This window comes from Perca flavescens, chromosome 3, assembly GCF_004354835.1.
Source record: "Perca flavescens isolate YP-PL-M2 chromosome 3, PFLA_1.0, whole genome shotgun sequence".
Classification (NCBI taxonomy): Eukaryota; Metazoa; Chordata; class Actinopteri; order Perciformes; family Percidae; genus Perca; species Perca flavescens.
This window is the reverse complement of record NC_041333.1, coordinates 23,440,175-23,467,361: the sequence shown is the minus strand read 5'-3', so window position 1 is coordinate 23,467,361 and position 27,187 is coordinate 23,440,175. Positions and strand designations below refer to the sequence as shown.

Sequence of the window (27,187 nt, the reverse complement as noted above, 5' to 3'; positions counted from 1 at the left end):
AATTGTTGTTAAACTGCCTTAAATGGACCCAGAGGAAAAGAGGGAGACTGACTGTAATGTGTGACTTTATCCTACCTATCATTAGTTGACAGTCATGTGTTACTTACTACGTCTGCACAACACAAGTTGATACAACTATCTCATGCACTATATACTCATTTCAACAAAGATTTTGTGGGAGAAAAAAAATATATTCTCAATGTATGTTGCATGTTAGCAAGCATTTTAATATCAGTAAAGGAAGTGTGGACGTAGCATAGGGCACAGTTTGTGGAAATAATGGATTTTGTCCTGGGCAAAGATGTTCTCATCACGGACAGGTATTGAACACCTGTGTCATCACAAAATACCTTGGAAGATGCAAACTGCTCCAGATAACAGGTTTAAAAAAATAATGTTTGTTTTTTCCCCTTGAGGTTTGTAATGTAAGAGGCTAATGTCAGGCATGCTGACCCAGTGTGCCTAGTGTATCATGTATCATCCTTTGCATTGCCTTGTGTCTTGTGTCTAGGGATCTACTGTGAACCACTTTCAGATGGGAAGGAAAGATAATATTAACAGAAGAATTAGGAGTGTTAATTTAAATCGGATGAACAAAACTGTGTAGGCTGTATCATACTAACATCCTAACAATGACAATGCTAACGCGCTGATGTTTACCATCTTAGTTCAGTGTGTTAGCATGCTAACATTTGGTAATTAGCATTAAACACAAAGTAAGACTGAAGCTGATGGGAATGCCATTAGTGCTGCAGATATTTGGTCATAAAGGGCTCAATACTGGGGGTTTTTCTGCTCAAAGAGAGTCAGGCAGCTGATAAGACAATAATGACTGACCTTGCACTTTGTGCATGTGTGTGTGTCTGAGACAGCTCAGCCTACATCACTCCCTCCGTCTCCAGCCCATCAGTCTGCAGCGATGCCACCTTGCACTTTGCTCCAGTTGCTAGGCTAATTAACCTCTAATCAGCAGCTCAAGTGTTTCTGCAGAGGCCAATCACAGTCAGTTCATCGCTGAAACACCACTTTTTACACCAAAAGAAGTGCCATTAGAGGCAAATAAGCAGCCAGGTCTGCAGGGCAGCCAAGTGTTTAACTCATGGGTTGGCCAAAATGCGGCTCATGGGACACATTTAGCCTGCTACGAAACTAATTTTGATATTGTAAGCCCAAGCAAGTAGCTATAGTTTTATAGGCAGTATTTTGAGAAATGAATACCAGCTGCATCAAAATGGTTCAAGCATTATTACGTAATACCAGGCAGGAAGGTATATCACTTAAGTGCAGTTCAGTTGAGGTTGTTCCTTTTTGAAGAACACATTTTCTCCTCTGTAATACAACCGAGTTTCTGTTTCTCACAATATGTATAAAACAGAACCTTTCTTGCTGTTAATGTTCCCTTAAATTGTATCATTCTTGCACCATTATGCTGCTCTTTAACTGTTCCTTCGAATGAGATTTTCTTCTTCTCTGTTCAGCTGCAGAGACAGAACTCTGAGGAGTCGACACATGTTTGTTTAGGACAGAGGCTCCAGAACACTGATGTAAGTATTAGACAGCAGTTAAAACCTCCGCATGTGGCCAGCTTGTCCGGAGGGTTAGAGTGTTTTTACACTTGGCAGGACAACAGAGAACAAGTCATGTGAGAGGGCAGCCAGTTCTTCCCTACTCATTGAAATAATCACTCCTGCCTGTTGCAGTGTGTTTGAATGCCCTAATAGAATTATTCCCAAGCCATTTTTACAGGAATTTGAGTATTTTTGAAGCCTGTTCAGCCTGTTAAGACTGACTTCAAGGACCCTTTTCTTGTCTCTTCATGTTCCTTAATTGGAGTTTGGGAATCATCTTTTTCTTAAAAGAAATAGTTTGACATGTTGGGAAATACACTTATTCGCTTTCTTGCAGATAGTTAGATGAGAAGATCAATACAACTTTCATGTCTGTACAGTAAATACAGAGCTGCAGCCAACAGTCGGTTAGCTGAGCTTAGCACAAAGACTGGAAACGGGAAAACAGCTATCCTGGTCCGTCCGAAGGAAACAAAATCCTTCTACCAGCAAGCTCACTAATTAACACATTATATCTTGTTTGTTTAATCCGTACAAAAAGAATAAAAAGGACATAATTATTATTCCTTAGCTTGTATCATTAGTCAACTGAAACACACTAGAGGATGGATACCCGACCCGAGCCCAACGGGCCGGGTTCGGACAGATATTTAGAAATGATGTTCGGGTTCGATCACATCAGCGCGCCTGTGTTAACGTGCGCTTATTGCCCCGTGTGCGCTGATGCGCTCATCTGTTGACATTTACGAATGCCTTCCTACAGTTGCTTAATAAAAGCGGGATTTACACACAAACAAACGTACATGTGTCATTAGTATGAGAAAAAAAAATTTATTTTAACTGTGTCGGGCTCAGACATAAATATCTTAATGCTTGTCGGGCTTGGGCCGGGTTCGGTTACTGCTCTGTCAGACAGGGGCCGGGCTCGGACAGAAAAATGCGGCCCAATCGACACTCTAAAACACATGCTTCCACTGCTGCAAACAAATGTAAACTTGTTAATTTGTGTGTATGTGAGTGAGTGTGTGTGTGTGTGTGTGTGTGTGTGTGTGTGTGTGTGTATATGTACCTCACTGATGATACCCACTGCACCATGGATTTTGGCAACGTGACCCAGGAGAGCAGGGCATTTTTGTCCCACAATTCTCAGCGTTGGCAGAAAGCTGACCAGTGAGGAAGGGCTGGCCTGTGATACATCCACAAGCGCACCCAGTAGGGCCTCAGTTAGGGATTGGTCTCCTAGGTAACTGACTAGTTTGGGCACCTGAGGGCTTAACATCTGTTCGGGTGAGAAAAAACAGAGATTATTATTGATTACTTTTGAATAAAGCTGTAATCCTGTGATTGTTTTGGCACCACCACTTAATACCAAACAGAAGCTTGATGTGTCTTTAATGAAGGCTGCAGGTGAGAGGAGTGACCTCGGAGCGAGATGAACAGACTGGTGACTGAATAATAAACAAAAGCTTGACTGTAGGACTGTCTGGACAAACTCAGGGAATAAACAGCTCTTCCTCATTATCTGGACTGGTCTCACTGAACTGGACTGGATCAGACTAACAATGCTCACCATTGCTGGCCCTCCTGCTGCTACTTTATGAGTCACTTGTTTTGAATAATCATACTCATATCAAACATTATCTGTTTCTCAGGGAGAAGATGCTTGACCATGAAATTAAAGTTACGGGATTTCCATATTTCCAAGTTCCATATTTTTGTCATGTTTAATCGTTTCAATACTACATCACTTCCAGTAAGTGAATATTAGGATTGCAGAAGATTTGGTAACTTTTGTGATGAATGTAGCCACAATCACAACAAAAATATTTTGTGTGTCTGTGTGGGGGGTGGAAATTAGAATAACTCCAGATGGCTGTTTTTCTTTTTGGTTTTTCCAGTGCTTACCACCATGTTTGCTGGTATGTGGTACTTTCCCCTAGTGCAAAATTTGGTATCGATTTACAAGTAAATACAGGGCCAGTATCACCGATACCGATACGATACCTTTTAATAATTAAGGTGGAGTCATCATCAAATTGCTAAATCTGAATGAATTTTCATGACCTTTAAGTGTTTTTGTGATTTTTCCTTTGGATTATTAATAAATCAAAACCCAGGACAGAACTTTCATATGCTTTTATAAATGTGTTGTGTTAACACTGTATCTTACAGCCTTTTTACAAATTATACAGCTACAACATCAAATCACAAGAGGGGAGAGGAGGAGCAAAGTGTGCCTGCTCTGCGCTGTGACAGGAGCGGCACTTACGCAGACACAGACAGCCAGGTCGCCTCTTTGATGAAACCACAGCAGGGCATACTAGAGAGAAACTGAAACTAAAGTATTAATCTCATTATATTGGTATTGATCAATATCAATACCAACATTGGTATCAATATTACCGATATCTGGATCGATCCACCCACCACTACTTTCCCCTCATGTTGAACATCAGCAGCTCTGCTCTGAAATATGCAGGATTAAGGGAATTCCTACTGAGAAATGTGCACTCCACATGCACTGCTCTATTTCCTACATTCCAGTGGCTTTTTTCTATATTTCGACATGAGCTCATTACAGGATATGGCGAAGTTGAATGGTCAAAGGTCTGATTAAGCTTGACTCATGGGGAAAAATGTTACAAAAAAGCCGCACATGTACTTCATTGTAATCCAAAGCCAAGTTAAGTGTAAACTTATGTCATGATTGCAGAGAGCTCTGGTTTAGTTGGATAGTGCTTTATTTTCAGATAACCCAACAGTCTAATGTATTTACTACCTTATTGTCATTTAAATAATAGTATATAATACAGCTGGAAGGCTGCTTGTTTTAGATGTTAATAGGCTCCTTGAAACAGTTAAGCCAATGCTAATGAAGAAAGTGCCAACAAAAGGTTTAAAAAAATATAACAAAATTAAAAATTAAAAATTAAACCGCTAGTAAAGTGGTAAAAGTGGGATAATTCACTTCAGCCCATGTGGTTATAAAAAAAATAGTCTGCAATGTAAACTGTTTTATTTACCCACAGTACATTGTGCTATATTTCCAACAAAACTAAAAAAAATAAAATAAAATAACACTCACAAGTGGATGTTGCTCAGCAACAATTTGAATGAGTCGGATCAGGTGTTGTTGCTCTGGGGATTCCAGCTGTGACATCATCGCAGTGAGGTTGCCTAGGTGACAGTGGATTGTATCCGGCTGTCTGGGGTAGACTGAGGGCAACACTCGTAACAGCATGTGGTTACCTGCCAAAGAGAGAGACAGAGTTGCTGCCAGTGAGCCTCATAGTCAAATACAACTTGGTGACCATTTGGATATTGAAAATGGTTGCCATATAAAACAGTAGTTAGACAGACAAGAAATATTAAGTGCCCAGTGTAAACAGTAGAAGTGGAGACATAGGTCTATTAAAATGCCCAAAATACGAGAGTGGGTTGGCACTGATAGCTGTTTCTATTACTTTGTCCACTCCATTGATATCAGTGGGTAGGCTAAATAATAGAAAAAAACAAAAAGGATTTATTGAAGGTAGCATTTATTGCTGTGACTGTTGTATTATACTACATTGGTTCAAGAAGGTCATTGGTTTGAGCTGGGTATACCTAATAAACTGGCAACTTACTCCATCATACTTCTTGTGATCGATGTTGCAGCATTCCCAGATCTCAACAATTAACTTGTTGACTATAATATTACTACCAAGAGAACTTAAGCCAAAAAAACTATTAAAATAAATCAGACCCAAGTTGCATGAAACCTAAATTTTCCTTTAAGCTTTTTGTGGTGTAGCTGTACTGTAAAATCACACATATTTGATATATGCAAACTGTCATTTTCCTCAGAAAACACACACAATCATTTCATGATACAACATCTGTGCTCAGCAAATAAAACGTTTTCCATTTGTTGTCAATATTCCTTCAATGATGCTGATGCTGGAAAAAAGAAAGTCAGTGCTGACGCATGATTATATATAAAGGCATTTGTAAATCAGCATGCAGCCCAACAAAACCCACAGCATTTCCCAACAGCCTTTGACTCACGTAGGAAACATCTTTAAAGAACAAAGACTCTTGTTTTCAAATGGTAAGTTCATTATTGGTCACATTTAAATATTTCAAACAATGGCTTTTGTGTCCTACAGTAGTATAATAGAATACCAAGACCAACATTTCAGTTTGAACCCAGAAGGTTTCAGGTTGAGTCCCATGTGAGGATTAAATAAGATATATAAATAATTAGATTGGATAAAATGAGCAGTATTTATTCATGTTGGACTGCTTACATGCTACAAGAGGAAACAGAAGCAGGTTATGGTAGAATAAGTATATTGTGGTTATCAATCCAATTCTACCCACAATGCTGAAAAGCAAGCTACATGTTGCAGCAACATTATTCACAGTATTCTAACCATTTATTCTTCATCTTTCAATCTCCATTTTATTGCCTCCGCCAAGAAGTTTATGTTTTCGGTTCGGTTTGTCTGTTTGTGTGTTGGTTTGTTTGACTGTCAACAGGATTACGTAAGAAACTACTGAATGAATGAAACTTGGTGGAAAGGTATAGCATTGGCCAAGCAGGAACCCATTACATTTTGGACCGTATCTGAATCACAGGGCACATACACAAACTATGTTTCCCTTTCATTAACATTGCGAGATAGGACTTTTGTGCTGCATTTATGCTCATTTATCAGTATTTATGCATCATGAACATCTGGTCCATAATATTTCAAACAGCTGGTACATGGTGAACTTTTGTCATATTTTTTAAAATATTACAGCAGGAATTAAATAAATGGTTTCATACAACAGGTAATTCATAGCTATAATTTACTTTAACCACAGGTTTTATCCTGAAACAGATGACTGGTACTGATCAACAGAGAGGACTGACTGTTCTGCACTATTCTGTGCGGAGGCAGAGAAGGGAAGAAGAGTGCACATAAATATTTAGAAGATAGTTGCTGGCTCGTTATGGCCCTTTCTCTTCCCTTTAATCATAGATTATACCGTATATCTCACACACACACACACACACACACACACACACACACACACACACACACACACACACACACACACACACACACACACACACACACACACAAGACACAAATCACCATAAAAAGAGACAGATACAGTACATGTGCAGAAAGCAGAAGGAGAGCTGGTAATAACCATAACTGCTCAGAAGAATGTTAAAAGGCAAGAGGAGACAAAGTCTACACAGAAACACAGTGAGGAGGATTTATAGAGCATACCTGTTAGAGCACACTCACCCACACAGACAGTACATGTGAGAAATGAATATACCTTTTTGATTTTATTGATTCATATTTTATTTTGCTAAACCACCTCATTTGACTCCCACTCCTTTGTAGGGCTGGGCTATATATCGATATTATATCAGTATCGTGATATTAGACTCAATATCTTTAGATTTTGGATATCGTAATATTGTGTTCGCTTTTACTGGTTTTAAAGGCTGCATTACAGTAAAGTGATGTACTTTTCTTTTCTTTTTTTGGGGCTTTTCCCTTTATTTCAAAGTGGATAGATATGAAAGGGGGGAGAGAGATTGGGGATGACATGCAGCAAAAGACAGAAGGTCGGATTCGAATCCTACGCCGCTGCAGGACTCACCCAACATGGGGCGAACACTCTTACTGGGTGAGCTAGAGGACGCCCCAAAGTGATGTACTTTTCTGAACTGTTCTAGCTATTCTATTATTTGCCTTTTCCCCACTTAGACATTATGTCCACATTACTGATGATTATTTATCTAAAATATAAGTGTGAAGATATTTTGTCAAAGCACCAATTGTCAACCCTAGAATATCGCCGCAACATCAATATCGAGGTATTTGGTCAAGAATATCGTGATATCTGATTTTCTCCCTATCGCCCAGCTACTCCTGTGTATGTGCGTATGCGTACACAGTATTTGACATTCGTACCTTCATTCCAGCATACACCCAACCCATAATCATGACTTACAAATCTCAATAAAATATCCTGTAATGACCTTTGTTTCTGTAGCACACAAAGGCAACATTTTTGAAAGGCCCCTCAGATATTTTCCAAGAAACCTGAGAACTGATCAGTCAAACTATTTTCTTTTGGTGTGCTGTTTTCAAAATGTCACATTAGAATCCCAAAGTGAGTCACAAAAAGACACTTACCAATTCTGGAAAGACACTTAACTTTGAATAGAAAATGACTTTAATACAGCGATTGGCTATATTTTTACCCAAGAGGACACTAAAACAGTTGAGAGTCATGGGAAAAATGAGTTTCAGTGTCTTTACTGTAATATGGCTGTAGTAAAAAGCCATTACATCCCACAGCAATGACAAAACCATAAACTAAAGATATCACTAACAGCGCTGGGACCAGTGCATCTAAATCAAAATAACTTTCTAAGATCTGAAAATGCACATGCATATTTCATTTTTCTCAACTTTACATGTTAAGCAAAAACATTTTAGCCCCCCCAAGGACTGAAAGACCAAACCCCAAGTGGATCAAGATACTTTTAAACGGAGATAAGGGATAGCACATACAATCACGTTTCCCAAAACCCATGGCCACGGCGCCATGTTAGCGCCATTAAATCCATGGTGCTAACATGGCTAAAAAAACTAATATTCTGTTTACTATCATGGAAGAAAAGAATACAAATTTTATTTGAAAAAAGTAAAATTTTGTTGCCATTTTTGCTTGAAAAACTGCTCAAACAATTAATCAGTTTAAAATTGTTGCAGATTAATTTTCTGTTGACTGTCGACTGCAGCTCTATGTTGGACAAAGACAGGAACATTCCGTTAATATCCAGCAATGCACATAACTTGTCAAAAGACACAGGACTTTTATGCAAAGGAGGTTATGTACAGGACAAAATGCAGAGATCAGCACAAATGATTTCCAGAGAGATGTTTTTAGATTTACAGCTTCAACGTGTTTTCTGTAGCTTCCATCACACATTTTTATGTATGTATGTCCCAAAAGTCGTATATCACACAGCTTGAATAACTTCAGTTGGGGGAGGGCCGGAGAAACTGTCGAATCAAGAAAGAGACAGGAGTCAAACGTCTCCCAGAAAGCCCATATCCTTGGGATTCTGTGAAGTTTTGTTGCATGAGCAACACAGTAAAAATAATTTAAAGTATTCAGCACTATATTAAACATGACTGCCCAGCTCTCTGGAAGGGATCCAGTTAGCAGAGAGCAAAAAAAGGACAGCAAGGATTTTCACATGATGTACACATGACTTAAAATGTTTCATGCATAAAACATTTTACATCTAAATCATAAAGTGAAAACCATAACAGCGGACCAGATGTACGCCAGTGCAATTCATAGACACACGCACAGTCTCTCCTGCAAAGTTTAAACGCAATGACCATCCTTCCCTTTCACCTAGATAACTTCTCCCGTACAGTCTCTCTCTGTCTGTCTGTCTGTGAAAGACTAAATGTCCTGTCCATTCTGACTTGAACTTCCTCTTCATCCTATACCTGAAGGATACAAGACTCATTAGTGATGCTTTCATCACACTACAAGTCCAAAACAGAACAGCACTTTTTTCACTAACTGCTGAGCCAGCAGAAATTAGGTGCAACTGGAGTTGGAGTTGATGCATCTGTTCGCTTGATGTCGGCATTTCAATAAGTCACACAAAAAAGACATTTGTCATCGCATAAGAATTTTTCAAAACTGATGCAGATATGGTTAAGGTATGTTTTAACATCTAAAACAACTGAGTTAAGTTTAGGAAAGGTTGCAGTCATGGTTACTGAACTTACTGTTAACATACACAACTGTATCCTTCTTAACATCTTTCTCCTTTTGTTAAATTCCACACTTTCTTAAAGTAAAAGCTTTAATAAACTGGCAAAAGGTTAAACCAATACTATATTCTATCAAGTGGTAAGGCTAATTTAAGCATTTGCTACTTCACACAACTCCCTCTCTCAGCTGTTTGAATAAAAAGGCTCTTCCACAACAGATAACAAGTGAAGAGGTGTGTGTTTCAGTAGGTACTGTATTTGAGAGAGAAAAAACAGATAAAATGAAAGAGAGACACAGGCAGACAGAAAGATGGAGGGGGGGGGATTGAGAATGGGAGACAGGGCAAATCCTAAAATCCCATGAGGAAGTCATTATTTCCATCCTCTTGAAAACATACACACACATGAATATATATACACTTCTACCATGCAGATGCACATACAGTATATACACACACAATACGCACATAAACACATGGTCAGGCTGACAAAATAAATTATTAAACAAAATGAAGCAGGAGAACAATAAACCCATTTAGAAACCCCTGATGTCTGGGTTCCATTCAATGCACACACGCACACACACACACACACACACAGTCTCTGCATGGGGCAAAAATCAGGAAAGTTTGTTCTCTGTTCCGCCCCCTTCTATTTCCTCTTTCCCCTCTCTTTTTCCTTTCTCTCTGTGAGTCGCATGGGCTGCAGTTATATCAGATTACGAAATACAGGCTACCTCCAACGATGCATTACTCACCGCCTCGCTCGCAGGCTGGAGCGCTGCTTTAACATCTCTGTACTCTGACTCTCTGTAAGAGCCAAATGTTTTCACAAGGATGGAAATTTAGTGAAACTTTCAAACATTTACTAATGTCCTCCTACGTGTCTGACTGTAGAATTTTGTGTGATACCGGGGTTCAAGGTTAAAATTATAATACAGATTAGGTTCAGATCAGAGTATGGATAAAGACAATTTGGAGTAAGAGGTTGGGTTTATAGTTGAGGTTAAGGCTTAGTTTTGGGGTTGAAGAATTATTCCTGTTTATTACAAGTTGGATGTTGTTTTTGTATTGGAGGCTATTGGCTTTATTTTGGTTATAATATTGTATTCATCAAAGTAAATTATTGAGATCTGGGGCCCATTTCAGAAAGGCGTTTTGCGAGCACTTCTGGCACAAAGATTGCAGGTGGTGGTAGCGTTGCATGTCAAAAAAGATCACTAGTTTTCCAGGCCTTTCGCATCCTCATGCATGGGTCACAGGTATAGTGTTGATTGATAGTTTAGTGAAACAAGTCCAAACCAACACAAGAGGGACTAATCTCATGTTGCAAATTACAACTTGCATTTTTGTGGTTAAACAGAGCCCTGGGGGCAAGGCAACTTTACTAAAAGGAAGACAGACTCGGCAATCATCGTCTTATGATCAGACCCAGAAACATATATTAGCTAAACTGATTTGAAAGGGATACAATCTTTATCCAAACTGTAAACATATCACAGTTTACAGACGTCTTGGTTCAGCTTTGACTGTGTTTGCCACAGTTTTCCTGTGTGGTGAGGGATAGTTAGAGGGAACTAACATTTTGGATGCATTCACTTTTGGGTTTACCTGAAAAGAAAAGTGCTTTCGAAAGTCTGGCTATACTGTTGGCCTGATTACAACCTGATCGTTTGACCCCTTGTGTTTCTTGCTCTGTCAGACTTTGCTGTAGCGACGTCACCGTGTTTTCAGATCTCAGCATTTATTGTGGTGAGTCGACCCAAGTTGCAACAGACCAAATTTATCCTTTAAGAGTAAGAATGCAGGGCTGATGGTCAAGATTTGGTTTTGAATACATTAAATCAATGGAAAGTACTGTATAGTAATATAAATGTGCGTGTGTGTGTGTGTGTGTGTGTGTACACATATCAACAAACTCCATTAGGCCTTCCAGATCAATATAATGATGAAGATTTATAGATAAAGGCAAAGTTTTCAGGAAAGTCGTTGGGACCATAACCTACATCATAATTTTATCATCAGACATCTTGGATTTTTGTTATAATAACAGAGATGTGAATAATTTCAGCTCTGTGCCTCTCTGATATTTAAGGATGGTAATGGTGTGCACAGAGCACATAGGACGCAAAATCTTTTGCTCAGTGTGTGTGCAGAGCAAGCCGCCCCTCTCTCTGGTTGAAGTACTCTACACTGCCGTGCTTCCTGCCAAAGGATTGCTCAGCATTTAACGAGAAAGAATGAAAGAGAGGGAGGGGGAGGAGAGGGAGAGATAGAGAGAGAGAGAGAGAGAGAGAGAGGTGGGGGGAGTCATTAGGGAGGAGGGACAAATACTGTAAGAGAGAGTGAGGGGTTGAAAAAGAGAGTGGTGGACCTGCAGCGCTGTGAGACCGACAGGGAGAAGCAGCAGAGACAAACAAAACACACACAGTCAATCTGAACACACATACACACACACACACACTGACAAGCAGGTAGGCAGAAGAGCGGACCTGAAACTTACCACTTAACACACTCATTCAACCTCATATACTCTCACTCTCACACATTGAGTCGGCAGCAGCAGCAGCATGTTCCGGTGGAGGCTCCCCCAGGCAGTGTGTGTGCTGTCAGCGTGTGTGTGTCTGGTTCTTGCATATGAGGAGGATTTTGAGGTCAACTACGCTGACACCTACTACAATGAAATCACAGATGGAGAGACACCAGAACGTAAGTGTTAACCTGTGTGTTAATGATCTGATTAAGATTCTCAGATGGACGTGGGTGCGATTTAATTAAATTGCGGAGCTTGAAATCGATTTCTTGTAGGATTCATTCATGGGGTTGTGTGAAAGGTGAGCTCAAGGCATTGACATTCATCGTCCCTTTATGTTCAGTCATTACTGACTACAGTGGAAATCAACATTTGACATGCTCCTTAGACTGAAAATGTCACACATATACTGTACAAGCAGAGCCTTGAAACTGACAAGTGCTGAACAGTAGTTATTACTAGTACTACAACAATGATATTATTATTATATGATTATTATTACCATAAGATGTCAGAGAGCAGAAAAACGTAGAGACGGAGTGGAAATAAAGGAACAGTTGGGGTCAAGTTGTACAGTACAGGTTGCAGAAAAAGAGAAAGAAAGAGACAGTTGGAGGGTTTGTTGAGTACTTTATATTTCATGGCTAAAAATGCAACTTTGAACACATAGAAAAAGGCAGAGAGAAGAGATAACACAGACTGTTGGCAGAGACAGAGTTTGTGTATGAGACGAGCAGAATCAAAGAATATGCTGAGCCAGAAAATCAGAGAGGTTTTTTCAGCTGGCGACCGGAACAGACACATATTACAGCATGAATGACTAGTCACCAATCGCAGAAACACTACAGTATATCATTATGAAACCCTTCTCACTGCTGTTTTGGAAGGCATCACTGTTTGTGAGAGAAAAGAATGTGTGTGTACATAAAAGAGAAAATGTGTTTGTGTGCATGCAATGAGCCCCTAGCATCTTGCATTTTGCGTTTGTTTGTTGTTTTAAACCTGGCAGGAGGTATAATTGCAGCACCAACAGTTAACAGGCAGGAAACTTTCTGGGCACAGCCTGCAATGTGATTAAACCTTATTGAAGGGAAAAATGTGAGTTGCTTAAACGAATGCCTGAGAATAGTAAACTACAAGTACATGAACTACAGCAGTGAAGGAAGAAAAAAAGTTGGTTTCAACCTGCCAAGAAAGGAGGAAGGTGGGAGCAAGAAGGACGAAGAAACACAATACCGGCACATTCATAACTGGCTTGCTGAACTAATGAGAAAAAGTGTAATCATGTGAGTTAAATACAGTGTGTGTCTACACTGTAAAAACTCCAATTTAATATTGTTGACATGAAAAATTATTTTAAGTGTTTAAGAATTGAAAATGTAAATTATTAATATTTGACTAAAAAATGTAAGTTGCTCCAGCAAAAGTTCAAATTTGGATGATTCAACGGCATTTAGTAATTCATTACAAAATACATAATTCAGTTGTGATGCACAACTTTTATTTAAATGTCCACAACAAGTGGAAAAAGTTCTGATAACTCATTTGTCTTTGTTGTGAAATGCGGGAAAGCCAACTTTCCGAGTTGAAGATAGTCACTTGAAGTCATCAGATCCCCGCACTGGCTGTTGCAGCGGAGCTGCATGAAACCTGGAGCCCACGCTACAATTGGTCCGCACAGGCAAGTTTGAACCTTTTTTTCACTTAAAATATAAATTGTGTAATTGTATAATTGTGTGATACATTAGTGGATAAGGTAGGCAGTGTTACTTTATTGACAACAGTTTGGCCCAAAGCTAACGTTAGCCGCTAGCTTCTGCTTAGCTAGCAGCAAGGTTACCGTTAGCTAAGACTAACGTAAGCTGATTAATGCGGTACTTTTCTAAGCAGGTAGGTAACTTGGCTAAGGTTACCGTTTAAACTTCGTAAAAGCTTTTCAGACTGGTAGCGTTAGCTAAGTTAAAATACTTGTGTGATTCTACTATTTCGTAATTGCGGGAACGTTAGCTAGCTAGTAACGTTATACATTTCTAACAGGGTAGGCTTTCGGTTGCTTGAACCTAAACAACCTAGCTAGCTCGCTAGTACCAACAGTTAAGCTATTAGTTGGGTTCAATTCAAGTCAGTGTTGTGAATAGTGTTTTAAAGTAACGTTAGTACTAACGTGAGTTAACGTTAGTATAAGTCTAAATATAAATAACAGGTAAGAAGAATAGATTGCGCTAGCTAAATCATGCTGCCTCAAGACAGACTTCCACCTGCATCTCTCTGTCTTCTAATTCAGGAGAGAAGCAAGGAGGTTTTATAAGACAGATAGCAAAGTTAGGCTGGTTGCACACTGCCTGCGTGGCGTGAGCGTGGCGTTTCTGTTGTGTGTCAGCTGCGTGGATTTTTCTGTCTTTACACACCAGAAATGCTGCTGCTAGCCTTGTCTGTACACATGTACTGTATGTTTCTCACTGATAAAATTAAATACTGTGTTAAACATAAATATCTACAGATCTGATTACAGAAAAGACAACGTCGGCAGTATTGACGGCAAAATAGGCTAAAGAATATTTCCTTCTGTATTGACAGGTGCAATATTAGAAAATCTCGAGGCTTTCAAACATCAACAGGACATTTATTAATATGTATTCGTGTCTGAACGACATATAAACATATTTTTATATTCTATTTTGCCTGGAAATGCTTCCAACACGCTTGCTATTTCTAGCATGCATGCGTTTTTCGGTGTGGCTCGAGCCGCGCCTGAGACGTGCGTGTCACGCAGGCGGTGTGTAAGCTCTAACCTGGTAACATGGGAGCCGAAACACGCCACGCAGCTGACACACTCGCCAGCCTTCGAGATTGAGCGGGGTCTAATAATGAATGTTATTGCGCTTGACTGACGCGGGGCTCAACTCCTAAAATATACGTGTATGTGTATGGATCTGTTGCACCACAATTAATCAATGTTTTAAACTGATTAAGAACCTGATTAAGAATTGTTTCTATATTTTGCTTATTACCAATATATTGTAACCTTTGTCTTTCAGATTGAGTTGAATGCAATGCAAATCCTGCAAATTCACCAACCTCAATGAAGCTGTTCTCCTGAAGCACTAGGCCTACTGTCTGTATCACAGAGGCAGGCAGAGTTCTATCCGATCACCAACAAGAACCTACTAGACAACTTTAGAGCAGCCATTAATCAGCACACTCCAGGACTGCTTAGACTCTATCGGGCTAGGAGGCCAGCTTTTCCGTCTGAGATGGATCAACTCCTTAAGGGACTGGATGAAGAGGTGATTAATTTAGTAATCTCAGTATTTTGGAAAATGTTGACAGTTGTATTACAAGAAATCGTGGGATTTTTTTACTGCAAGATATATAAAGCTAAAATAATAAATACAAAGTTTCCAATTTAAGGTGTTTATCATAGTATCAAACATTAGAATTAACCCATTATACACTACCTAACGTGCAGAAAAAGTAGCGACTAGGTGCTGAACAAAGTGGCACATGTAGCAGTTAAAAAGCATTATATTGTAAGTTTTGAGTTACCCTTAGATTTGCATTCTTCTAAAATTTGCTCGATGTGGAAGAAAACAGCGGTTTACCAATACTTACCAATACAGTTAATTGTGTGATTCAGTTTTAGTCCTCTGCCTTAGTAAATAAAAAAAGGCAGCTGTCACAGAAGTTGCTCAATTGTTAACTGGCAAGTCCTTTTGCGTATAGCTTTGGCTTTTCTGCTTGTTACTTAGATTTTGTTTTAATGTTTTTCATCCATCTTTTTGTGTTTCAGACCAATGACATCACAGCACACAGACCGGCTGCAGCCTTGAAGGGCCTTCCTTTGTATATCTGTGAAAGTCACGAGAAGCTGTTTAGGAGTTGTCTGGTGAGTGGTTATTAGCAACTCCTGTTTATGTTGTACTTGACTAGGATTGTTACCGAACAGTTAACACTGCCCATTTTTCCATTCCAGTTTATCTATCCACTGTTGTCCTTGCCCATTTTTATCTAAATGCATGAAGTGTCTCAAATAGATGTACTTTGCTGTTAATTTTCTTTATTTAAGCTGCAATATTGAGAAATTTGGTTAGGTGCTCTTTAGTGCCATCTAAAAGCCCCAAAATTGCAACTGCACTGAAACGTATAGTTGTGAAACGGATAAGAAACTCAGTCAGAAATCTGTCATCAAATCCATGTTTACTCATTAATTAATCTAGATACCTAATTTTGGAAACTTAAATTAATATTTTTTGTTAATTAGACTCTTTATATAGCCAATATATAATAAAGCTTCTAATATAACGTATTCATACTAAACTTATGCTCTTTTGAAGGTATTAACGCAGCTCTCTCCTGTCAGATACACAGCACAGGGAGGTCTTATTTTCTGTCAATTCTAAAGGGACAGTTTTATTACTTATTATAATTTGGTGATTAACAACCAAGTCTCTTCCTATTCCATGAATTGTATGACAATTTTTTCTCGTTGTCTCTGCAATTTAAGATTTACATTAGCGTCTTTGTACTGTCTTCTTTTTCTTTGCCCTCTTTGTTTGTTTATTTCCGGTAACGGCAGCTGCCTGATAGGTCATCAGCACCAATTGCTGAACCCAGATTGTCTTTGTCAGAAAGCTGAACGTTTATTAAGCAGCAAACGATCCCGTGAGGCAGATAGCCGCAGTTAACTGACATCCACAACTACTACTGTTCAGTAGGGGTGCACGATTCAGAAAATGTCACGATTCAATATCGATTTTCGTAGGGCTGTGTTTGATTGAAGAAATTCTTAGTCGACTAAAACTCATTCAACTGTATCGACCAATCGATTAGTTGATTTAATCGACAGATCTGTAAATCTGAGTTTCTCCGCAAAGAGTCATGCAAAAGGATGCATATATTGAATAACATAATGCCTCCTTTGCATATTTAAACACATTTCAGAAAACGTGTAATACAACAAATAACTGCCTTAATGAAAGTTATTAAAGTAGATTTCACGGTGATATCTATTAGGTAAAATGTCAACCCTTAATTTGTGTGTTTACCAGAGATGTGCTCGTACGTTTCTTGGAAATAAGTCATTCAGCATGAAAACAGCATCAAACATGACTAATCGACTAAAGAAATCTAAGTTGACTAAGACAAAAACGACCGATTAGTCGACTAAGAGGGAGCAGCCCTAGATTTTCGATTTAAAAAACTGTAGAGCTTGAATCGCGATTCAAATGTGAATCGATTTTTTTGCACACTTACTGTCCAGGCAACGCTGTTTATTAAAGGAATAGTTTAGCATTTTTTTAAGTGGGGTTCTATGAGGTACCTATGCATAGTTATGGAGATGGCGATGAGTGCAGTCACTATAAGGAGATGGGGGGAGATGTCACTTTAGCGGAAGTCATCCATGTACTGTGGGGGTGAGTAGAAAAAATGCCTTTTTACCACATAGGAATTTCTTACCTAAAATAATAAATAAATGTCTGTTCAAATGTACACAAAATGTTGTCTCTGCTTTAGTTTGCCGCCAGACACATTTATTTTTGCACTTTTTTTTGTAGTGTAGTTTGGGCCATGTATTTCTGCACCAACTCCCCTGCTCTGATTTGCCGTGTTGAGTGATTCGCTGCACTCCACCAGCACGAGTTGGCATAGTAATACAGGGCTAAGGGACATCTCCCCCAAACTCCTTATAGTGAATGCACTAATCACCATCTCCATAAGGGAAAAGACTATGCATAGGTAGCTCATACAACCGCACTTCAAATATGCTGAGCTATCCTTTTAACTGTATAACTGTTTAACTTACTAACATAACTTACTAACAAACATTGCTCTATCTGTACACTTTTTAAGTTTTTGTCTCCTTTTCTACCCATTTCTTATATTCAGTTGTTCTTTAAGTAACCTGCACTTTATTAGTTATATATAATACTATACTGTTATTTACTTGTGTAAGGATTTCATTGTGTGAAATTGTTGATACACAGACAGTATTTTAATACATATGGCATTTGCTGCAACATTTTACAAGTTAGAAAAGTACAACTGTTTGGCCTGATTGGGTCAGTTACGGGTCTCCGCTGCTCTCAGTTGCTTGTATGAAGCATTTGATACATGTTAAACATGTTGAATAAAAAAAAAAGCTTTGAATCAAGACATTGTATATGATTATTTGTATGTGCAAATTATTTGTATAAGTGGGTATTATGGTTATATTGAAATTGTCCTAACTTGGGTTTTAAAGTTGTTACAAAGCACAATCATGAGTTACTGAAACTTGGAAGTTGAGTTGAGATAAGAAAGGTTTTAGAGTCATCACAATGTATTGTTATGAGTCACTTCGACTTTGAGTTTAGTTAAGATAAGTAAGGTTTTTAAGTTTTCCCAATTCGGAATTATAAGCTACTGCAATTTTGAGTTAGGTTGAGATAAGTAAAGATTTAAAGTTCCCTTAATTCATTGTTGTGAGTTACCGCAACTTGGAGTTAAGTTACGCAAATTTAAAATTGAAAGTTGGACCAACTTAAAATTTTGCTGAAGTTTGTTGCCTTAAAATTGTAAGTTGTGTCAACTTTTTATTTTTTACGGTGCAGGTGTGTGAGGAAGAGAGAGAGACACAGATCATTGCTTCTGACCTGCTCATTTCTCGGAGTGGAATTTAAATTAATGAGTGCAACGTGAGAGAGGTCATGGCACATGACCGTTTAAAAAAATGGTAGGTTATACTTCTACTCCATTAAGTCATTCTATATCTGTCTGTTGTTGAATGTACATATACAGTTTGTGTGTACTTACAGATAAATTCCTGCAATCGCTACCTAAAGTCTTTTTAAAAGGCCCACAAATAAATGTAAATTAATGTAATTTATTCATTAAATAACAGTAGAAATACATGTAAAAAATAAAACTAAAGAGTGATGATCTCTCTTTAAAATAAATAGTAATCAATTCAAAATAAGAAGTAAGTGAAGTAGGACTATTGACTTTACAAGCCTTCAAACTCAGTAGTTTAAAAGTACCAAAAGACTCAAGGATCCAAGCTCATGTCTAAGGTTACATATACTCTCACTCCGAGATCCATCAGAATCCTTTCTAAACCTCTGACGGAACTGCACTTTTAGTTTGGTAAGTCAAAGGGAGCAGAGTGCATGAACCTTCTGTCTAATTGACTTTGAACCGTTGGGGACAAGCAGCCAAAACAAATCCTGCAGTCCTGTGATGATACCTTTCTAAAATATGTCTGCAGGTATAAACAGATATTTGAGATGCTCAAATGTTAATCAGAACAGTGCTGACACATATTCTCTCTCCCCTTGCTATGCGTTACCTCTCCCCTACTCTCAGCAGCTATTTTTTTTCTTTTTCTGTGTAAAATAAACATTCTTTTCCTTCCTTCTTTCTCCCCAATCGAGCAGGAAGCCTGATGTATTTTGCCGGAAAGGCAAAGTGGTTTATGAGTCAATTGTCCTGTTTCTTTCTCACGTTCTTATCTCTTCCCTAACAACCTCACTTCCTCTTTTGTCCCCCCTTTACTCTTCATTTTTCCTGCTGTTCAACTATCTATATTTCTGTTTTTCTCCTTACAATTATAGCCCCAAAGTTCCTGTCTACGCTGGGGAAATCCTAGTATGTTCAATGCAAATGCATCTGATAAAAGCTATTTCCTGCTTGCTCTCTCTAAAGCCACACCTGTCCTATCATCTGTTATATAACAACACTGAGCTAGAGTAGTTAAACCTTTTTATACTCTGCTAACAAATTCACTTGTTTTCAAAGAGCAGAATATAAACACGATTGCTTAAGGAGTTTAATTTCTGAAAATTTGTGGAAGAACTGTCCTTCAATCTCTATCCACAGGGGGGCACGGGAGAAGAAAAGGGGGTGTGGAAGGAGAGACAAGAGGCACAGATACTTTGTGGGGTAAAAGGCAATTAGGTACTTTAAAAACCCAGTTGATGCAGTCAAATCTGAACACAGACAGATATGCGTATGACTTACAGGTCACTCTGAGTATATCATTATCTCCTATGTCCATTGCAAATAAACATTAATAAGTTTGCGTATGAATTATAGAAAAAAGACAGTAACTCCTTATACAGTAACTCCAGAACTTGCTTGAGAATCATCATGTTTTCTTCAGTATTAAAGTAATTCAGTTGTCTGTACATCCTAGGGTACATTGCAAACAAGAACTATTAACTAATTCTGTATACTTTTAATATTGCCCATTTGCCAAAATGTAAATACATACAGGCTTCAAAGTTGTAACCTAGTTGTGTTTCCCAAACCATTATGGAAATTTTAGTTCCAAAGAGAATAAAGCTTGGAGTTAATATTTTTCATGTTGCACTATCAATATTCTTTTACTTTATAGGACACAGGGGTGTTGAGGGGCGCAGTTGTTCATCTTATGTTAGATAACTTTTTTCTCTCCCCTTTTACCATCTCTATTTAGCCACACCGAGTCCAGCCCCCTGCAACTCTCCAGACCTGACCAAATGGGACAAAATCTTCTCCATGCTGGAGAACAGTCAGATGAGGGAGAACATGTTGCTTCAGTATGCAGATGACATTATTAAGGTGGAGATGGGGTCACTGCGTGGAGAAATGCTCAGGTTGGTTGGACAAAGCTGATCAGAGATCACAGAAATTATGGTCTCAAATGAGATGAAATGAGTTTTCATGGTAGTTGCACAAGTTAAGCTAAAAAAGGTGAACTAAGAGGCTAGGATTGAAACTCAAATGAAACTTAATAATCAGCTACCTTAACCCGTAATTCCGAGGTTTACTACACTGGTGATCAAAGTCTACAACCTTTAAGTGCAAATACTTCCACAGAGGTACTAGTGCTGCAACTAATAATTGTTTCCATTATTCAAATAATTTCCCAATTATTTTCTCGATCAATCGATTAATTATTTGGTCTATACAAATGTATTTATTTTACCATTATAGAAGACAAAGAAAACTAGCAAATATGAATATTTGAGAGGCTGGAACAAGTGATTGCCTAATTGATTACTCTACAAATTGCTTCAGCTCAACTTAAGACCAGTATCCCAAATTTATCCTGTTCCTTTAAATGTCAATGGTTTTATGAGGGAATCGGGAACCAAGATTGGTTTCTGGAGAGATTCTGGTGCTAAAGTAGCCTTGGTTACTTAGGGTTGAGAAACTGTTGACTCAGTTGAAAATCTTTGATATTGGTCCTTTTGCTCAGGTTTGTAGCGCAGTATGGTGGCACCTGTGGGGTTGCAGTGGAGACAGCAGGAAGAAGGATGGCCTTGCAGGTGGAGGGCCGCCTCAGAGAAACCCTGGAGCGCCTCAAATCCAGAGATCACACTTTTGCTGCTGCTGGGAATTCTGTTGGGAATTCTAACCACCTGGAGGCGATGCTGCAGCAGCTCCTCTCCGCAGCACAAACACAAACTTCCCGACTCGCCAAGCTGGAGACCAGCTGCTTCAGCAGCCCAGGAGCTGGGATGGGCATGAATTCAAAGACAGGATCCCAGCTTCCAGAAGGCAGGCTCCAGGAGCAAAAGGTCACATCACAAGAGGTGGCTTTAGACGGGGTGCTGGCTGCGCTGCAAGAGACGAGGGTGGAACTGTGGGAGGTACGGAGGTCATTGAGGCAAAGACACCTACCCGCAGGTGAGATATCCATCTTACCATCAGCAATCTGTGCTCTGTGTCTGTCATTACCTGCTGCTTTGTACATCTTCATGTTTCTCAACAGTGTCACCGAAACAACCTTTCACCTTCAATGTTTTTTTCTGCGTTGAAACATTCAGGTCACGCTAAAAGTCAGGCCTTGCTTCTGAACGTCCAACAACTAATCATGCAGCTTGTGTTCGTCCCAAATACCTTTACCACATAGTCTGTCTATTATGTCTCCAGACATGTCCTCCTCAAGTAGCAAACTATCCTTTTCCCTTAACTTATGTATGGGTCATCTGTATAATGGTCACTTATTGCCTCTTATTTCAGTTTGTTTAACATTTATTATAAACATATTTTGGTGACAAGAAAAGAAAACCCTGGTTCAAACTCTCAGCTCAGGCAGAATGGGACTTCATCCATGAATCTAAACCTGACAGATATTTAACAGTTGACAGATATTTAAAGAGCTATTTAGATATTTAAAGATAACAACAGAAGCCAATAGATGCATTAAAAGATAATCATAAAACATAACTCTTGCTGGACTGACTATGAACACAAAGTATTCCCAGATTTAAGGCACAACAGCATATGGTTTCAGTTAGCAGAGCTACTACTCATGTTTACCGTCCATCCTTGAATTAAGCATTGACCAATAACAATGTAACTTTAGAGATTAAGTGACTAAGTGTGAGTAAGTAAACCAAGTTTAGTACCACAAAGGCACCACTCATGTCAGTAAGACAACTTAATTTCCTAGAATAAAAAAAACAGGATATGTTATACTGTATGACTCATCTAATGCATGTACACACACAAATGCACACATATCTTTATAGTCCAGAAATGTAAATCTGGCCTACATACAGAGCAGAGGGAGGTGTAATCATTAGCCACTCGCCACAAAAACCACACCAAAGCACCCTGGGAAATCAGAACCAGGTGGAAACCATCAAGAACAGACACACACACACACACACACACACACACACACACACACACACACACACACACACACACACACACACACACACACACACACACACACACACACACACACACACACACACACACACACACACACACACACACACACACTCAGCATGTTCAAAATGGTTTTTTTTCACCCTTATCTTTTAAGTGGCAGAGACCTGACAGAAATACAACATCATTATTTGGTATCCACGAGAGACCAAGAGAGAGAAAAGGAGAGAGAGAAACTAATGGAGATGAAAAATGATGACAAGAAAACAATAGAAAAGAGAGTGAAGAAAAATGGGGTGGGTATGAGTGTGGGGTGTCGGTGGGCAGAGAGTTTACATACACAAATGATTAAAAAGAGAGAAAAACGTGAAGTGAACGAGTGAAATGAAGCTGAACAAACCAATGAACCAGATGACCCAGAGATGGAGACGGTTGCATTGGTGGAGCAAAAAACCCCTCAAATGATTCATGATCTCATCACCTGAACAGGAACTGAGGGGAGTGCACCGTATGGCCTAACAAGCATTTCCAGTCTGTGTAGAGACATTTATCCATACTATGCAGCAAAGTGTTCCAATAAAAGGTCTGATCTCCCAATGCATCAGTCCAACTACAAGTCTAGATACTTTTAGCTAGCTTTATATTGGTTGTCCTGATATTTAACAGGGTAAATCTCAAGCAATCTGCACTGCAAATTCAGTCTCATTTTCTCAACATTAATCTTTTCCCCCAGGGTTACATTTTGGGCCTAATTATTTTCTCAATTTATATGCACCTCCAGGAAACATCATAATCAAACCTTCAAAATCTCACTAACTTTATCTCCCTTTAAAACTGAGCAAACATAAAATGCAAACAACAACCTTTGAGGACATCAAATGTTGGCCAACTCAAACCTTTCTCTAGTTGAATAATAATGACTTCCAAATTATTTTACGTGATCCTGCAAACCACTCTTATTATTATTACCAGACATCACTCTAAAATGTATTCTTGATGATTAGATAGATAGATAGATAGATAGATAGATAGATACTTTATTCATCCCAAGGGAAATTTTAGGCATCCAGTAGCTTAGACAACCATAACACAACAAACACACATACACACATATATTTCACATACATAAAGATCACTCACAGAAATTTAATTAAGCTCATCATCAGCTCTTTGTCACTTTCTCTGTAAAGTTCTTTGGATCAGCTATGTTGTGTTTGAGATACCATATACATAAAAGTTGATTTGACATTTGCAGGACAAGGTAGAATTACCAGCAATGTATTATTAGCACTAAATGTGACCCATATCTCTGAATAGTAATTTTAATTTAATAGTGCTAACCTAGTAGCCTGACAAGCCAGACCCACATCAAGATGTTGGGTCTGGGAACTCACCATTGACGGAGCTCAATCCGAGGGGCGGGATAAACGGTTGTCTTTCAAATTATCTCTGCACACAATAGAATAGCGCTACAACCAACCAGAGCAATGAAGAAGGTAGATTTCTAGGCTACTAACCTAGTGCACTTTTTTCAAAACTCTGCTGTTGTTAGTCTCCTAACCAGGTTTGCTCATTTGAAATGCCTTAAAGCTTTAGTGCGTAACTTTTTGATATTAATGAAAGTTCGTTACATTCAAAATGAGTTGCTACAAAGCTAATTAAGAACATCAGCTCCACACAACTCTCTGTATTTCTCAGTATGGCTATGTTCACAAGATTGTATCGTCCGGTGTCTTTCCCGCGCAGAAACTCAAGTGAAGATAATTACCTCTTCTGAAAAGTCCATCATGTTTTTTTAATCCTCCGTGTCCTCCTTGCATACTAGCAACTGTGTGAAGGGGGGTGGGGGCAGTGCACGGTCATGTATGGCTTGTATTATGTGGAAGCGCATTCCTCATGGGGGTGGCAGAAACTACGCACTATAGCTTTAAACCTTCTGTGACCACTAGGAGACATTGCTTGCTTTGTTTCAAATATTTTAGGACACCCAGCAACTGTTTAAGATTGACAAAGACTGAGAATTAGACTTGAAAGAATAAATCACCAATACTGAAAAAATGAATACAACGTATTCAACAATGAACACTATCACGTCTTCTTGTTGTTTAGGTTGTGAGATGGCGCTGCTCTTCCCCATGCGTTCCCGTCGAATCTACACCTCCGTCATACCAGATGTCCCGCTCTCCGTCTCCTCTTTTACTGTCTGCATGTGGGTGAAGCCGACCACCGTCTCCAACAAAACTGTGCTGTTCTCCTACGGAAACCGCCGCAACCCATATGAAATCCAGCTGCTGCTCGGTCAAACCTCTGCGCTCTTCACCATTGGAGGAGAGGCTCACCTGGTGGAGGCACCGGGTGTGGTGAACCCAGGGGGCACATCAGAGTGGATCCACTTGTGCGGGGCTTGGTCGTCTGAGCAGGGCCTGGCGTCCCTGTGGGCAGCTGGGAAAAAGGTGGCCTCCACACCCGGAGTGGCTGAGGGACACGTCTTACCCGACGGAGGCTCACTCCAGCTGGGGCAGGAAAGGAACGGCTGCTGCTCTCCATCTCCAAGCGGGGTGGCAGGGTTTGAGGGAGGGTTCGATGCCAAGATGGCGTTCACAGGGAAGATGACAGGAGTGAACATGTGGGACAGGGTGCTGTCAGAGGAGGAGATTTCCCAGGTGGCTTTGCAGGAAGGCCAGGGCTGCAAGCAGAGGGGGAACATGGTAGCGTGGGGAGTGACGGAGATGGTGCCACATGGAGGCGCTCAATTCATCAACTGATTCATATTGCTCGTGGTGAAAATTAGCATCAGCGTCATCATAATCCTCATGGTGAATATCAGCAACATCGTAATAAGCTTTCATGCTGAAACTGAGGAGAGCAACTTAAAAAAGCAACTGTTTTTATTATCTTTGCCCATATAGTTAAATGTCTTAATTATTATGATATCATCATGAACATTAATGCTGCAATGAACTTTACCGGACATGTGCAAATGAGAGAAAGCCAATGCTGTGAGAGACTGAAGTTTATTTTTGTAACCTTTGAACTGACACCATAACACACACACACACACACACACACACACACACACACACACACACACACACACACACACACACACACACACACACACACACACACACACACACACACACACACACACACACACACACACACACACACACACACAGCTTAGAAAACTTGTATTGTAGCAGAAGTGCTGCATTAACCAAAGACTCAATTAGATTGCAAAAAAGACAAAGAGTCTTTTGTTAATGTGAATGGGTTCTGAGCCAGTAAACAGAGTAATCATCAGACAGCCATGCAGGAGAGGAAAATAATAGGTCACAGACAATTACAAGAGATTATCTTGTAACTGTAGTGATGTAGTTTTTAGAGTAATGATGCATTTTCTCTCTTTCTATCTTGATTTGTACAGAAATAGCCGGTGCAGTTAATCAATAATCAATGCAAAACCTGTTGAACATTAATTTAACAAAATATTTTGTCATCTACCTTTGCAGTCTTTTAGGTACAATTATTAGAAGTTATAGATTGACTATCATTCACCCCCATTACAACTGAAAGCAGAGGTACCATTCTAATGTGTTAATAATGTGTTGCCATGTGCAGTGCAACATATAATGTACAAAATACGTGTGGGACCGAAAACGGCGTGTTTTCATCTCAAGCATGGACAACAAGCAAATCTAGGAACAGCTTATTTCATTCTCATAATTTTCTTGAATTTGTGAAAGCTTTTTTTAAGACCTTACATTTCCAAACGTGTACTCATCAGTGTTTACATTTATATGAGTTGTTTTGTTAGTTGTGTTTTTGTCAGTAGTGCTCATTTAATTTTAGGGTTGTATATGTGTGCCTTGTTTTTTAATACTGCATAAAGTAATAGGAGTAAAACTATTATATTTGTATTGTGAGATTGAGTTTTTCTTTTAATTTGATAAAAGAAACTGAGGACAATGTTTACACACTCTAATCTTTTAGGAACTAAATTGTCTTGTATTATACTGTAAAAAGCTTTGGTTGTTCTTTTGAAAAGGTGAAACTGAATGTATTTTGTACATACATATATTTTGCATAACATGACTGGATGAATAGCGTGAGGTATGAATAAACATTTCAAGTTATAATATTGCTCGCTAAGCAGTGTCAATGTTTTTCTGACATTTCAAAACCTAAAAGACCAATTTGACTATTAAGTCTGCTTATGGCTATCTGTATCTAAAATCTATATAAATAGACTGAACTTTTTGACTTGCATTTATCCATGCACACACTCCCACTCACCGATGGTGAAGGAGCTACCATATGTTTGCTCGTTTAAAGGCACTTCAATATTATTTGAGAAAAAAAATGCACGTTTGACACTGGCAATACATCTGCAACTGTATCTAAAATATATGGAGGCTAACATTTAAATGAGTTCTTACAGCATGAACAAGCAGAGCTTAACTGGTGACATACAGTAGCACTGTCTGTTGATATAGATTGATATTGTTGATATTGTTGAGATTCTTCCAAACACAGAGGTAATTCAAAGTGCTTTACATGCTGTTAGGAAAAGAAATGCATTACATCAACATCTGAAAACACAATGTACTATAGAGGAAAATTAAACTTTTGTTTTCTCCATAAGCTTTC

At 39.0% G+C, this 27,187-nt stretch overlaps 2 protein-coding genes across 4 annotated transcripts in view; one reads left to right on the top strand and one right to left on the bottom strand.

Annotated features, from left to right (window-relative positions):
• Positions 1-27,187, bottom strand: part of veph1 (ventricular zone expressed PH domain-containing 1) — an 88,290-nt gene that overhangs the window by 44,447 nt on the left and 16,656 nt on the right. For all 3 annotated transcript variants that reach the window (XM_028572983.1, XM_028572984.1, XM_028572986.1), the window contains exons 5-6: positions 4,654-4,817; positions 2,638-2,847 (exon numbers count right to left, since the gene is read on the bottom strand). In XM_028572983.1, coding sequence (XP_028428784.1) covers positions 2,638-2,847; positions 4,654-4,817 — 374 coding nt within the window. The remainder of the gene's footprint in view (positions 1-2,637; positions 2,848-4,653; positions 4,818-27,187) is intronic.
• On the top strand, positions 15,151-25,601 carry LOC114551814 (pentraxin-related protein PTX3). Its single transcript, XM_028572728.1, has 6 exons — positions 15,151-15,183; positions 15,773-15,782; positions 19,751-19,813; positions 20,349-20,508; positions 21,114-21,544; positions 24,647-25,601. The coding sequence occupies exons 1-6, from the start codon at positions 15,151-15,153 to the stop codon at positions 25,300-25,302; spliced, it is 1,353 nt and encodes a 450-aa protein (XP_028428529.1). The 3' UTR covers positions 25,303-25,601.

Bases quoted from the DNA above. Each gene is read 5' to 3' on its own strand.
- LOC114551814 (XM_028572728.1), top strand. From the start codon at position 15,151: ATGGATCAACTCCTTAAGGGACTGGATGAAGAG. The intron at 19,814-20,348 runs GTAAAAGGCAAT...ATCTCTATTTAG, and splicing joins AGGCACAGATACTTTGTGGG to CCACACCGAGTCCAGCCCCC. The intron at 20,509-21,113 runs GTTGGTTGGACA...CCTTTTGCTCAG, and splicing joins CTGCGTGGAGAAATGCTCAG to GTTTGTAGCGCAGTATGGTG.